Below are 14152 nucleotides of genomic sequence, written 5' to 3'. Positions count from 1 at the left end.
GTCATTTCTGTCATTTCTGTCTTTACTCACACTGTGGCCGGCTGTCGAGTCTGCAAGCATGGGCCTCTTCACTGCACTTTTCACGTTTTTCTATCATTTCCCACAGATTTACAAATGGCTTCTCAAACCATATTATATCATTTCGTTTCTTATGACAGTGGCGTTTCTACTTGTGAGAAAAGCGCCAGGACTTTGCGAACACTTGGCTACACAACGAGAAGACGGCAACTCCTGCGATTTTGACTGGGTAAGCGTGGAGGGATAGGGTTCCCCAAGTTGGAGCTATATGTGGCGACGGGGTGCTCCTTTTAAACAAATCACATTTTGTTCTATAACTTCTCATTTGTCATCTCTTTTTTTTTATAGAGAGAATGGGAGATTCTGATGTTCCTCTGTGCAATTGTGATGATGAAAAACAGAAGAGCCAGTAAGTGCTTTAATCTGTTGTCACACGTTTGTCTATATGTAAACTTCACTGGATGCATCCTGTTGTTTGTTTGCTCTCTAAACCATGAAGGATAGAGAGTTTGAGTTTCAGGGATAGGGTAATAATAGGCAAGGCAAGGCAAGGCAAGGCAAGTTTATTTGTAGAGCACAATTCATACACAAGGCAATTCAAAGTGCTTCACAGTTGAAAACAAATAGAATCAATAAAAACATCAACATAAAATTAATCAATTACAGTAAAAGGCGAGAGTGCAGATAAAATACTTTCAGTCATATGCATTGGTAAAAAGAACTGTTTTCAGCCTGGATTTGAACATTGTCAGAGTTGAGGCCTGTCTCACATCCTCGTGAAGACTGTTCCAGATTTTAGCTGCATGAAACTGAAACGCAGCCTCACCGTGTTTATTATTGACTCTGGGAACCACCAGGAGGCCCCTCCCTGAAGTTCTCAGGGCCCGAGATGGTTCATACGGCTGTAAAATGTCAGAGATGTACTTTGGAGCTAAACCATGAAAAGACTTGTACACGAGCAGAGCTGTTTTAAAGTCTATTCTCTGAGTGACAGGAAGCCAGTGCAGAGACCGGAGCACTGGACTAATATGGTCATATTTCCTGATTCTTGTCAGGACTCGAGCAGCAGCGTTCTGGATGTACTGTAGCTGTCTGATAGCTCGTTTAGAGAGGCCAGTGAGTAGGCCGTTACAGTAGTCTAACCTGCTGGAGACAAATGCATGGATAAGTCTCTCTAAGTCTGGTTTTGACACTATTCCTCTGATCTTACCAATGTTTTTCAGATGGTAAAAAGCTGCTGATGTTATTGCTTTGATGTGGCTGTTTAAGTTCAGGTCTGAGTCCATGATCACTCCTAGATTTCTAACCTGATTTTTTGGTTTTAGAGAGAGAGACTCAAGGTGACTGACAACACTTTGTCTTTGTGCCTGTGGGCCAAAAACAATGATCTCAGTTTTGTCTGAGTTTAGTTGGAGAAAGTTGTTTTGCATCCACAAACTGATCTGTTGGATGCAGTGACAGAGTGTATCTACAGGCCCATGTTCACCAGCCGTCAGTGACACGTAGATTTGAGTGTCATCTGCATAGTTGTGGTACGACACATTGTTGCTGTTTATTAGCTGACCCAATGGAAGCATGTACAAGTTGAATAAGAGGGGTCCCAAGATTGACCCCTGGGGGACTCCACAGGTCATGGCAATTTTGTCTGAGACACAGTTGCCAATTTCAACAAAGTACGTCCTGTCCTCGAGATAGGACTTAAACCAGTTTAGAGCAGTACCAGAGATTCCCACCCAGTTTTCTAGCCTGTGAAGTAAGATCCCGTGGTCCACTGTGTCAAAGGCAGCGCTCAGGTCCAGCAGAACTAAAACTGAGACCTTACCTGCGTTGGTGTTCATGCGGATATCATTTGTCACCTTGATCAGAGCTGTCTCAGTGCTGTGGTGGGGCCTAAAGCCTGACTGGAAAGTATCAAACACATTGTTAGACAGGAGAAAGTAAGTGAGCTGCTGATATACTACTTTCTCTAGGACTTTTCCTAAGAATGGCAGGTTCCTAATAGCCAGTGTTGGGCAAGTTACTTAAAAGTTGCAATATATTCTATATTAGTGATTGCAGCTCTAAAAATGTAATATGTTTATATTGCATATTACTGAATCAAAAATGTGGCACTACTTTGAGTTATTTTTGAGTTACTTTTGGCATAATATAAACAGAATAGTAATAATGCCACTGAGCAAAAGTGCAGTCAGAGATTTCCTTTCCTTCTCTTGTGTTTTGTTTTGAGGACATTAACTACACACAACACAACTGCAGATCTTATACACCACTGTCCAACCTGATTTGTCATGCTGCATTTTATTTGGGGGGAGTTTGGGATTTTTTTGTTCATACATTTAAATGCACTTGTAACTCGAGTTACTTGAAATGTAATGATGTATATTCCCGTGTTTTGTGTAAGTAATATGTTATATTCCTTAGTTACCATAAGAAAAAGTGTATTCTTTGTAATACGTTACCCCCAACACTGGTAAAAGCAGTGTCCTGGGAGGGTTGAGCCGTAAATTGAGCCGCCTCTGATCCATAAGGAACAATGAACAATTTGCAATTCTATTGTTTTTGCATTGTTTTTTGGTGGTTCTGGGTTCCAATCAATCAATCAAAGTTCATTTCATTTGGCAGACCAAAATGCTTTACATAAAAACACATTGCGAAAAGCACATTTAAATAAATATTACACACAAATTATTTGTTTGGGGTTTTTTTAGATAAAATTGCATAATCTGTAGATGGTTCGTATGAAAATATAATTTGTTTTGCTTAAAATTGCCAATGGAAAACGTTTTCAAATCATCACCTTTAAATCTTGTAATTCAACAAACAGATCCTGACCCAAAATGTATGTTAATAGAAACCTTTTGTATTGATATTTTATTGCTTTTACACAATAACCACCAAAGATAAAAGTGGCTCAGCTAACCCCACTACCCTATTGTATTGTGTTGAAAGTGTAAATAATAGCAGTAAGTTAGTATTGAGGCCACAGCTGCCCCTCCGACCACTCACACACTACATTCATACACAGGTAGAGAGAGCGCCATACCACCTTTGCTTTGCCCAATCCTGTCTCGGAACTTCAGAAGGGAAGGGTTTGTTGGTACTTGGATGCAGAATGTAGTGTGTGAGTGGTTGGTGGTGGTCGGAGAGGCCGATGGCGCAGATTGGCAGCCTTGCTTCTATCAGTTTACCACAGGGGCTGCTGGGGATACAAACGTAGCTTACCACCACCGCATACAGCGGTGGTCAAAAGACCGAGGGCTGAACCCCCCAACTGTCGCCTGAAGTAAAGCGTCACAACAGATGCCTGTCGTGCGTCATATATGTCTTAAGTGGCTGTTCTGCTAAGAAATGTAGAAGAAATTTACAGCATGTGTCACATTTTTGAGTAGTTTAACCTCTTGCCCACCGCCATAACCGAGCACATTTTCTCCAGTTCGGTTTTACCCAAATCCTAAAGCTCCTCGACTGGAGCTAAGACCTACAAAAAAGATCGTAACTTTTTTGTTGCGTTGCCGCCATAGTTTTTCACACATTTGTCATGTTTTTGTCGTTTTTTTGTTGTGTTTTTGTTTGTTTTGCTTTTTTGTCTTGGTTTCGTCACATTTTTGTCGCTCTTTTGTTGCTTTTTTGGGCTGCATTTTTGTAACGTTGTCGCTCTTTTTGTCAAGTTTTCACCCTCGTTTTAGTTCCTATATCGACACTTTTTTCAAGCTTTTAGATTTGGGTAAAGCCAAACTGGACAAAATGTGCTTGGTTCCAGTGGGTGTTACGAGGTAAACAGGCCTTTAATCTCTGATTTGTGTAAAGTTATTTCTCAAAATCGTCTTGAGGGCCAGAGCTTCTATGCTGGAGGGCCGGATTTGGCCCCCGGGCCTGACGTTGCCTACCCCTGGCGTATGGAGTGAATGAATAATGCACGACTGAGTATGCATGATTATTTTTATAGTGCCTTGATGAAGTTAAATGTCTGTGTAGGATTTCATGTCTGGAAATTACAATCAATAATTTAATTTAAGCTTGTGTGTTGATGATTTCTTACATTTTTAAGATAATAAACCACACGAGTCTCCTCTTATTTTTGCAGTTACCCTGGAGCAGCACATTGGCAACCTTTTCCTCTTCGGTAAAGTGGCCAACGTTGTTCTCTTCTTCAGACTCGACATCAGACTCGGGATCCTTTACGTTGTTCTCTGCCTTGGTCAGTCACACACGCATCCCAATATTTCTACAAAGACTTTTACAAGTGATTTTTACCAAATACCTTATAACTACTTACCCCAGTATTGTGTTCAAGATCAAGTATGTTTCAAAATAGTCTTTTAGTTGAGCAATTCATGCAGATTTTAACATGTCCCACAGCTTTTGTCATGACCTGTAAGCCACCTCTTTACATGGGACCAGAGTACATTAGATACTTCAGTGACCAGACCATAGATGTAAGAACAAGCATGAATAGAAAAACTCAAATGCAACTTTCACTGCTTTAATTCAGCTTGTCCTTTTCAGGAGGAGCTTCAGCAGGACGGTCGTATCACGTGGATTGTTGAATTCTATGCAAACTGGTCGTCTGATTGTCAGTCCTTTGCGCCGGTGTTCGCTGATCTTTCCCTCAAGTAGGAGATTATTTTTCACACAGTATCTCACATTCAATGGTTTCACAACTAATAAATGCCATTTCATCTTGCTTTCTATATCACAGATACAACTGTGTTGGACTTAGATTCGGGAAAGTGGATGTTGGTCGCTACGAGGTCGTTTCTCAAAAGTTAGTTATTTTATTTGCGGTTTTGCGGTTGAGCTCAATTTCTATAGATATATTCAGTGAGTTTGTGTTTGAACAGGTACAAGGTGTGCACCTCACCTCTGACAAAGCAGCTTCCAACATTGGTGCTTTTTCAAGGTGGTCGGGAGATTATGAGACGCCCAATGATTGACAACAAAGGAAGAGCAATATCTTGGACTTTTAATGAGGTAGGAATAAAACTAAGGAATGTATTTCTAATGAATGCTCTCACTAGTCTTAATAAAATGTTTATTTTCCAGGAAAATATTATCAGGGAATTTAATTTAAATGAGATCATTCAAAAATGCAAAAAGCTTAAAATTCGTGGCCTCAATGAAGATGGACAAAACGATTGTCAGCCAGAAGAGGACAGCAATGAGCTTGAAACGGAAAACCAGACAGAGAGCAAGAAAGATCAGTGATATGGATGAAGTGGAAGTAAATTAAGGAGTACTCCACTCTACAAGAACCATTTAGGAAAGGGAATTTTTTGTGATCTTTTTTTGTGGGATCTTTATCGTCTGATCCAGTAGCGGCTTAAATGAATCTCTGACACGGTTTAAGAGGAATTCAGTCACAGCCTCAGTGTATGGATTGAAAAAAATATGTCACAGTAAACTTCTTTTTATGTCAGGTTTTTCAGTGCCTTTTCCTGCTTTATTATTATTTTTGACATCACTTGTTATGTTCAATGTGTCCAGGAGTAGAAACTGCAATTAATTGTGCCATAACATGCAAGACCCATTCTTATAATCAGTGTGACCTTTTTTATTTTTGGACATACTTTTGTTTTTTAAAAAGTCATAAGGCCATTTTGGAAATGTACTTGTTACATGTATTTGTGAAACACAGTCATAACAGCGTACAATTGCAATATCAATGCTTTTCATACAGTAAGAATTTAACACAGGTTATGTTTTATTTCCACACAATGGCCACTTATGCCTCTAATGGTACGTCCTGTTCCACCCACAAGAACAAAAGGGCATCGGTTAGAATTCCTACTACTATGTATGCATTCAGAACAAAGAAAAGATACATGCTCATAAAACCTACAGCCTGGATTGAAAACCTGAAACACAGTAAAATTGATTTAAATGATGTGCTTCTAGATTTTTTCCAAAAAATGTTCTGCAAAAAGCTGGCTCTTACATTCTACTGCAAACACTAGTGGGCGTAAAAAATAAAAATGCAATTCTGTAATGCCCTGCACTAGACCATCTCAATTTTAGAGTTGTTTTTTTTAAGCATTACCAGTGTGGAACATTTAACTGTACCTATCAAAACGTAAAAACAAAGGCAATCCAACAAGTCTTTAAAGGGAAATGATACAACAAAAGCATTAGGAAATATAAAACAAGTACACATCTCTTAAATTAGGCAAAAGCAACTTACAAAATGTTACTTCCCCACTTGCATTTAAAAGTGGTTTGCTTTAGCTTTTAGCAGATAGATACAAAAAAAGGAATACTTTCGTGACATGAAAAGCAAAAAAAAAAAGGAATAGGTCCAGTATTTTAATGTTGGATGTTTTCCAAAATAAATAAGCCCTTTCCCGACTACCATTTTTGGCTGGCCTTACAGAATCTGCAGCTAGTGTTTGTACCAACAAATCACAAAAACAACCCCCACTGACAATGATTTAAAGCTTCAAATTGATTTTGCATAATGTCTCTCGCATCAGCCTGGCAAACATACAATCCATTGCCTTGTGCTGAAATGTAAATTTCTTTGTGGCTTTAAAAAGTACACTATTATTCCCACCATAATAGCTGAAAAGACCAATACCATAACATGAATACCAGAAAAACCCCATTGGCTGATGCAGCCATCAATTTTATAGAGGCAATCGATTATTAATTGCTTTATCTCACACAAGATGTCCCTTCTCTAAAGTAATCTTGCATCACGCTTTTTGACCCAAGAAGCAGATCTCGTACAAGTATAAAACACTTAAAAAATAATTACAAAACTAAATGATGTGATAATTGGACTCTTCTTTGATCATTTAAAGAAACTCTCTGTCGTCTGTTCATACAGGAAAAAAAATATAACAGTTAAGTGACGAAACTGATCCTTTGTCCTCAAGATTTCAATTCTGTTCATAGAATCTCCTTTTCATCCATCTTCACTTTCACAGTTGGGTACATTGTGCTAATGTACTCCAGAATTACTGCATAAACTCTCCACGTTGAATTGACCGCTGTAATGATCGGCTCCCAAACAAATCTCTGAGTCTCTTCGTTCAAATAAGAACAACTGGCATCAGGACCGCTTTTCATAAATACTGTATTATAGTGAGTATCCAACACACCAGTGGAAACGGTCTTTCTGAGGAGCTCACCAGATGAATAACATCCAGCTTGATAAAAGCTCATAAGCCTTTAGAAGTACAGTTTTGGAGGATTAAACGGATATCTCATATGTAGTCCCTCCGACGCCAGTTACTTTCTTCACTCCTCCAGGCTTGGATGAGGTGTGATTGGTCATGACTGATCGAGAACTGGATCTGATCGATGCCATCAGGGAGGTGAGAGAATTTAAACAGAGGGAAGGAGAGGACAGTCAGTCTTACTTTTACAATAGTGAACATGTAAAGCAATGAACATTAACATCACACAAAGAATAAGCAGAAAAGGGTGTTTATGTCATTAACCAAGCAAAACAACAAGCATGCAGCTACACATCAAGATTCAAGAGGTACAAAGCAAAGACTCACAAATCAAGGAGGAAGAGGAGGGCTGACTCATAGGAGGAAGAAGAGAGACATTAGAAAGGCAGGAGAAGCGGCCTCACTTAAGTACTAACAGGTTAACACTCACTGTGGTTGCTGGGCTCCTGCAGTGCCTCCTCCAGCAGTGGGACGAGGCTTGTGCTGGTGCCCTGCTCCCCCTGTGTGGGGCTGGGACTTGGCTAGGGAGAGGCTGCGCGGAGGTGGAGACACCGGAGGATCTAATGAACGGACCCCGGGTGAAGAGGAAGAGGAAGAAAGTGTGCGGGGCGCTCGAGAGGAAGAGTTTGGGTGACGCTGGATGAGCGGATGAGCTTCTGGAGGCCCAGAGGAGGCGGGAGGGGTGGGGCTGATCGCGCGCAGGTAAGCCCTGTGGGGGGAGGAGAAAGTGGCAGAGCCCTGGAGTAGCTGGCCTTCCCTCTGCTGGGCAATCTGAGCTGAGAGAAAGGGTGACGTGTAGCCCTGCATGGGGCTTCCAGGGGACACCATCTCAGATTGGCCTCTGAGTGCAACCCCTGTCAAGTGAAGTAGAGCGTGGGGTTTTTGTGGCGATAGCTCATGAGCAGCAGACTCAAATTCTGGGCTCTCAGAGGGGGTCAGCAGGCTGTCATAGGACAGGCTGCCGTTCCTAGGAGTCTGATTGGCCAGGCTTTTATAGCTAGTGTCCGTGGTGCCCTCTGACTGAAGAGTGGACAGAGGGTTATGCACCGTGTGAGCGGAGCGAAGGCTGGAGTGAGAGCCAGTGGACAGGACCAGAGACGATGGGTAGGAGGTGTAGGAGCGCCCAGTAAGGGAGTAGCCAGACACCCCACCAGCAGTGACGCCAGAGCCCCCAGGATATTCACCTCTGTCTCCTCCCCCTCTGCGCACACTTGCGACTCCCCCCACCACTGTGGCCCCATCCAGGCTGCTTGGCTCAGAGCGGTAGCTGGGATGACGACTGGACTGGAGGATGGTAGGAGATGGAGAGTCCAAACTTTCACCACGAATCATCTGAAAGGGATAAACCAATATGTAAAGGACAAGTGGAAAGAACGTCGGACAAAATAAAAATGTCGTAGCATGTTCACACTCTAACATAAAGATGTGGTGGAGAGAAAGTGAATGTGTGATTTGTCTTTCATCTTAAGAATACTGGACAGATAACAGACTGGTTTTTAACAAGTACTGGGACTGCATGCCAAAACATTGAGAGGAAGACATACAGGTGTACAACTCAACTACTGTACAAGAAGTACATTAATTTCACATTCCTGTCAATGAAGTCTTAGGGTTGAAAGGACAGTCCACCTCAACACACAAAACAATCAAAGGGGTCAACACAGGGATGACACTAGCTGCGACTTACTGATCAACCGACGGCCACTGAATGATTCATTTAAATAAAAGCAAAAACAAGGGGCACCGTGTTAAACATAAAATAAAAAGGTAAAATCAAAGACCTATATCATTGTCAGTAAAAAAATGTTTTTTTTTGTTAATGTGAAAATTAAAAACATATTATTGTTCATTTGTACGATTGAGGAAAGATTATGAATTTACAGTGCGATATTTTAATGTATTGCAGCTGCAGTTGAGTCATACCTTGTTTGGGTGAGCATTGTGATTCCTCCCTGGGCTGTTGCTTGCAGGTCTATACTTGAACATTGACGGAGTGGGAGGCGCTTCTGTCAACAAGCTGCTCTCTGCAAATAAAAGTGAGTCAAGTATGCAAATATGGAATGAAGATACATCATTTAAATTACATTTGTGACAGCTGAATGTATCAATGTGGAAATCTCACCCTCCGTGTCTGCACGTGGAAGGCCAGGGTAACGGAAATCTGGCTTGGGAGGTGGAGGAGGTTCTGCATCTGCAGATTGACTCTCGACAGGATCCACACTGCTTTTGGACTGAAAGAGATATTTAGACACATACAAATTTGAAATGTAAAAAGTACAAAGTGCAAAGCAGTAGCGCTGCGTATTGACAACACTTACCCGAGAGCTATGCCTGTCATTATGTATGCCATTGTCCAGGACTTTTGCTTCTAATTGGGCCTCGGTAAGATGTGGCCTAAGAAAAGGAGGCTGTATTTCCAGTTCGTGAGGACCACGCCGCCGACCCAAGTATCTGGGGTGGACAAAAAACAGAGACGATCAATAAACCCTGCAGCTCTCTTATTGTCCGATTTGATTCCATTACAGTGTGGCTACCCACCTTGGGGCTTGAGATCTACAGAGCACATTTGAAATGTTTCTGAAGCAGCCATTAGTAAAAGGATTAACACCACCTCGAAACTTCCCTGTCACCTAGAGGAAAAAAATAAAAAGTCATTATGGCAAACTTTCTTTTTGTTTTTAGCAAATGTGAGTTCAGAAAGCCATTTACCTGTTCATTTGTCGTTCTGCCACGAGCCACCAGTACAATGTGGAATCCCGTCAAGCCTGCAACTGGCACAAAAAACAATCCAGCCACACACATTACAGCCATACTGGAAACCGCGTTTAGGAAATGCTTCACCACAAATATGTCATCATTATGTAACCACAGGTTTATGTGATGATCCAAAAGAAAAGGATACGTAACCGCTGCATGTGGTGTATCCAACTCATGGCGATGATGTAAAACGAAAACTAAACCAAAGGCAAAAACATTTACGATATGAGTGGTAAGTGACAGCAGAAACAGGAAGAAATATCTGTAGTTTCTTCGCCCTATGCAGTTGTTCACCCAAGGGCAGTGGTGGTCAAAATCCTGGTAAAAAATAAATAAATAAATTACGGGCAATGTTTAAAATTTTCAGACTCAGTGTTAGAGAAATGGGTGTATGTACCTCCACACAGTTGTCACAAACTGAACAGTGCGAGCATCTCGGGGGACGATAAAAGCGGCACGTTGAACACCATTTCATGCGAACTTGAATGCCCTTAATCTCTACGGTCTTGTAGAGTGGTGCGCGGAAGTCATCCTCCTTATCCTCATCTTCTTCCGCTACAGAGGCAGACACAGGAAATAATCACATTATGTATATATATATATATATATATATAGTATGCCTTGCGTAATTTTCTGCGTACTAAAAGGTTTTGGTGATTTTATTACCTCTGGGGAAAATTCCAGGATCCATAAAAGTGGCCATGCAGAAGTTGGCGAGGGTGAAAAGAAACATTACGGCGACATAGATGGGAACAACAGAGGAGATGTATTCTGACAACCACGGACACCTGCAGATTTTGAATCAAACATATCACAATAAATTAAACAAACCAAAGAATAGAATAGGAAAACTGTGCAAAAAAAGACAACTTACGTAAAACAGAAAAAAAGAGTGGTGGACCCAACAAGGAACAAAGTGGCAGCCGAAACAGGGACATATCGACTGGGACGAAAAGGTCGGGGGGGAGCCGAAGCAGGACCTCCAACCCCTCCCCCAATCGCCCCACCACTGAAGCCTGGCATCAGAGATGGAGGCAAAAGATAGAACAGGTAGAAGTCTAACGTCTACCTTAAGATGAACTTCAGTGGCTAAAGTGACAAATACAGTCTATGTGACAAGTCATTGTGGAAAAAATATGCAAATCATAGAAGGAAATAGAATAAAGAATTTCCTCTAACATAACATTTACAGAAAAATACATATTTTGAAATATAACTTTATATTAACATTTGATTCATTTAAGCTATGTTTTTTGGATTGTATATTCATGAGTTTATAGTGATGATACAAAAATATGTGTATGTACTTTGTGTATGGCTTAACTATTTGGTGGATCAATCCAACTATACTAAAGGCTGTTGGCATCAAGTGCAACCATCATACTATCGCGCTGTAGCCTTGGCAAAAGCTGTGCTCAACGTATTGATATACCAAAATAAAAACATTTAGGGAGGTAGTGAATAAATAGCCAGCAGTGGCAGAAGCACAACAACAGAATAGGTGAAATAGTCCAGCAGTTGCTGATGACTTCTGTGATTGTCCCGAGAATAACTACTTAGGCACTGGATGGGTGGAAGAGACTACGTATGGTGGCAAGAGGACAGTTCCTATGTTCCAAGTTAAAGGTAGAACAAATAAAATGACATAAAGTAAATAAAGAAACATAAAAAGCAGCCGAAGCTTCAAATTGTAAAAAATAAAATGAAAAAGAACAAAAAAAATCCAGAAGAAAATCCAGCTTAAATTGAATCTACAGCAAAAAAATATAAAATTGTGAACTCATTTGTTCGCCACAGTATTAGAGTTTGTGTTGAAAGAAGATCAACTCATTCCAAAGAAACAACCGACAGATGCCACAGGGATGACATTGGCCACATCGAGGCGAGCTGATGTTGTCCACCAACACATCCTGTGCAGACAAATGTCCTCTCTCATTGTGCATTCTTCTTTAGATGCCATGAACAGCAGTAGATTATGTCATCTGTTGCATAGTAGGTCCTTATTCACTCTGTGCTTTCCTTCCACATTCTGTTTAGATTAACAGAAGAGCCCCCTGTAGAAAACAACAGTGAGCAATAGCAAATCAGTTTCTACAAGATCACACATGACCGAGACTCATGGAGATGTGGCAACCTAGGGTCTCGTGCAATGGTGATTAAATCACTGCTGCCCCATAACAATAAACATCAAATATATTTTTTTATAAAATGTGTAAGCAGAAAGGTGCAACCAATAAACTGGTTTTAGTCATGAGTCATAAACAAAACAAACCTATGTAAATGTTATTCCATGGAAATGGTTATATGTGACAGATTGTCTGTTCATTGGTTCTCAGGCTTTTCTTTCCGAGTACCACCTCATCAGATATTTGACCTTCAAGTACCACCAGGTTTAGATCAAATCAGGAATAAAATGGGTCTAAACTGGGTGTAAACCGTGTCTACAATAACACCGAACTTATATGAATTACTAAAGCATCAGTAAAATTACCTCTAATTATAATGAATAAAGTCTAAAATTGCAGATCACCCCTGGTCTAGTTACCTTCTCTAGGTCTCCTGCCAGTGCCAGCTGTCACATGAATAGCCCAGGTGGTCAAATGTAACACACCTTTGGGAACTGCGAATACTCTTGGGACATGGATCAGTGACAATACTGGACTTTAATGACTAATTTTACTGTCTTTTTGAAAGGCACCGAGAAAGCGGATACTAACAGTGTAATTCGAGAGCTACGACACACCCCACCTTTCAACAATTAACGTTAGCTAGGTTACTAAAAAAAATACTGAGGCGGGCCGTGGCAAATGGTCACTGTTGGTAATTATCTCATGTGCCTCACAATCCGTCTCTGACAATAATGGATCTTAATCCTCAAATCTCCACGTCAAGTCTCCGTCTGTCTGCAAGTCTGCAGACAAACTGGCAGATCAACGTGAATTCAGCATGTTTTGACGTTACATTTAAGAAGCAAATACAGTTCAATGGTTTAGCTTCACAACGTTAAAGGCATCGTACATTCAGGCCAAAGCAACACTATGGTTCAAACTATTATTTGACATCTGCCACTGATAACTACGAACCAGTGCATTTAACAGTTATTGTACCCTCTCATTATTATGCAATTGCTTCCAAAACCGAACCACATATACTTGCTTTTCTATGTTCGTGTTAAACTTAGCTTACTTGAAAAGTTTTCGCAACACTGATCAGTCCTCCATCACTGATAGTAGGGTTAGCTGACCTGGCTAGCGTGGAAGATTGAACCTTCGCGGAGTGCCTTGGCTTTTACTTACAAATAACATTGGATATTAACTTACAGTACGCAAAATGTACAGCACAGAGGACAGAGTATATGAATATGACGTACCTAATATCGATCAGACGGGTTGTTTTGGCCCCAGGGTTTTTGTCGTTTCGGTCATCCTTGAGTTAGCAGCAAACAAACTCGTTAGCTTAGTTAGCTAGGCCAACGTCGGAATCCAGGAAGTAGTGCGTCATTTCTCAGGTGGATGACCAGCCAATCAGAGAACAATTGGGCGGGACCTCTTTAAAAGGAAAGTTTGTCATCAGTTCAGACGAAACCCTGATCTCATACCTGACTCTAATGTATGCTCTACTGTAAGTTATCATTGGTACGACTCTCTAACTAAATTCACGTTACTCATTTTGCCCCTTCTAAATTACAAAATAAAAAGTCCACCCTGTTCTGGTTCTATACCATTAAATTAGAACATCAAGTTCGGGAAATTCCACAGTTACCATGGAGATCCGCCATCTTTGCAGCTGTTAGCATACATTTCCATAGACAAACATGAGCTAAAAACAGTATAAAAAGTGGAGAAAATAGTCATGGAAAAACTCCATTAGCTGCCGAGTTACTGCTGGTAAATACATCTAATACACTGTGGTGTTCAAGTGTTTTAATGTGAACAATAACTCCAGTATTTTGACTTTTAAAAAGTCCATTAGTTTACAATTGCTGCTAATCCCATAATGCTTAGCGATATGACGTCACATTTCATACAAATTAAAATCATTGTGCGCGCATGAGCTAATTACAAATATTTTTAATGATTATGAACTAGCGGGATATTTGTCAAGGTTGCACTGTCAGTAAGGCTCCACTTTGCTACTAAGTGGAGAAATGATATAAAATCATCCCTATGGAAAATTGGGATATTCGAAATGGGTTAGGGCCA

At 40.7% G+C, this 14152-nt stretch overlaps 2 protein-coding genes across 4 annotated transcripts; one reads left to right on the top strand and one right to left on the bottom strand.

Moving 5' to 3' along the window:
* Nucleotides 1–5244, top strand: tmx2a (thioredoxin-related transmembrane protein 2a). Its single transcript, XM_079556423.1, has 8 exons — nucleotides 1–247; nucleotides 367–427; nucleotides 4103–4216; nucleotides 4378–4454; nucleotides 4525–4631; nucleotides 4718–4783; nucleotides 4860–4989; nucleotides 5062–5244. Exons 1-8 carry the CDS (start codon nucleotides 59–61, stop codon nucleotides 5221–5223), a joined length of 906 nt encoding a protein of 301 aa, XP_079412549.1. The 5' UTR covers nucleotides 1–58; the 3' UTR covers nucleotides 5224–5244.
* Nucleotides 5245–5560: 316 nt separating this feature from the next.
* Nucleotides 5561–13450, bottom strand: zdhhc5b (zDHHC palmitoyltransferase 5b). 3 transcript variants are annotated; one of them, XM_079556053.1, is made up of 13 exons: nucleotides 13321–13450; nucleotides 10825–12004; nucleotides 10617–10738; nucleotides 10348–10505; nucleotides 10096–10268; nucleotides 9903–10005; nucleotides 9732–9823; nucleotides 9512–9644; nucleotides 9316–9424; nucleotides 9117–9217; nucleotides 7624–8525; nucleotides 7521–7546; nucleotides 5561–7310 (listed from the first exon to the last, which is right to left on the bottom strand). In XM_079556053.1, exons 2-13 carry the CDS (start codon nucleotides 10971–10973, stop codon nucleotides 7288–7290), a joined length of 2091 nt encoding a protein of 696 aa, XP_079412179.1. In that variant the 5' UTR covers nucleotides 10974–12004; nucleotides 13321–13450; the 3' UTR covers nucleotides 5561–7287. The 3 variants fall into 3 exon arrangements, with proteins under 3 accessions (XP_079412179.1, XP_079412180.1, XP_079412178.1); XM_079556054.1 differs by having other exon boundaries at nucleotides 7521–7542; XM_079556052.1 differs by lacking the exon at nucleotides 7521–7546.
* Between the last annotated feature and the right edge of the window lie 702 nt (nucleotides 13451–14152).

The sequence above is a fragment of the Gobius niger genome (genome assembly GCF_951799975.1).
Source record: "Gobius niger genome assembly, chromosome: 5".
NCBI classification, from domain to species: Eukaryota; Metazoa; Chordata; class Actinopteri; order Gobiiformes; family Gobiidae; genus Gobius; species Gobius niger.
This window is presented reverse-complemented; position numbering and strand designations above follow the sequence as displayed.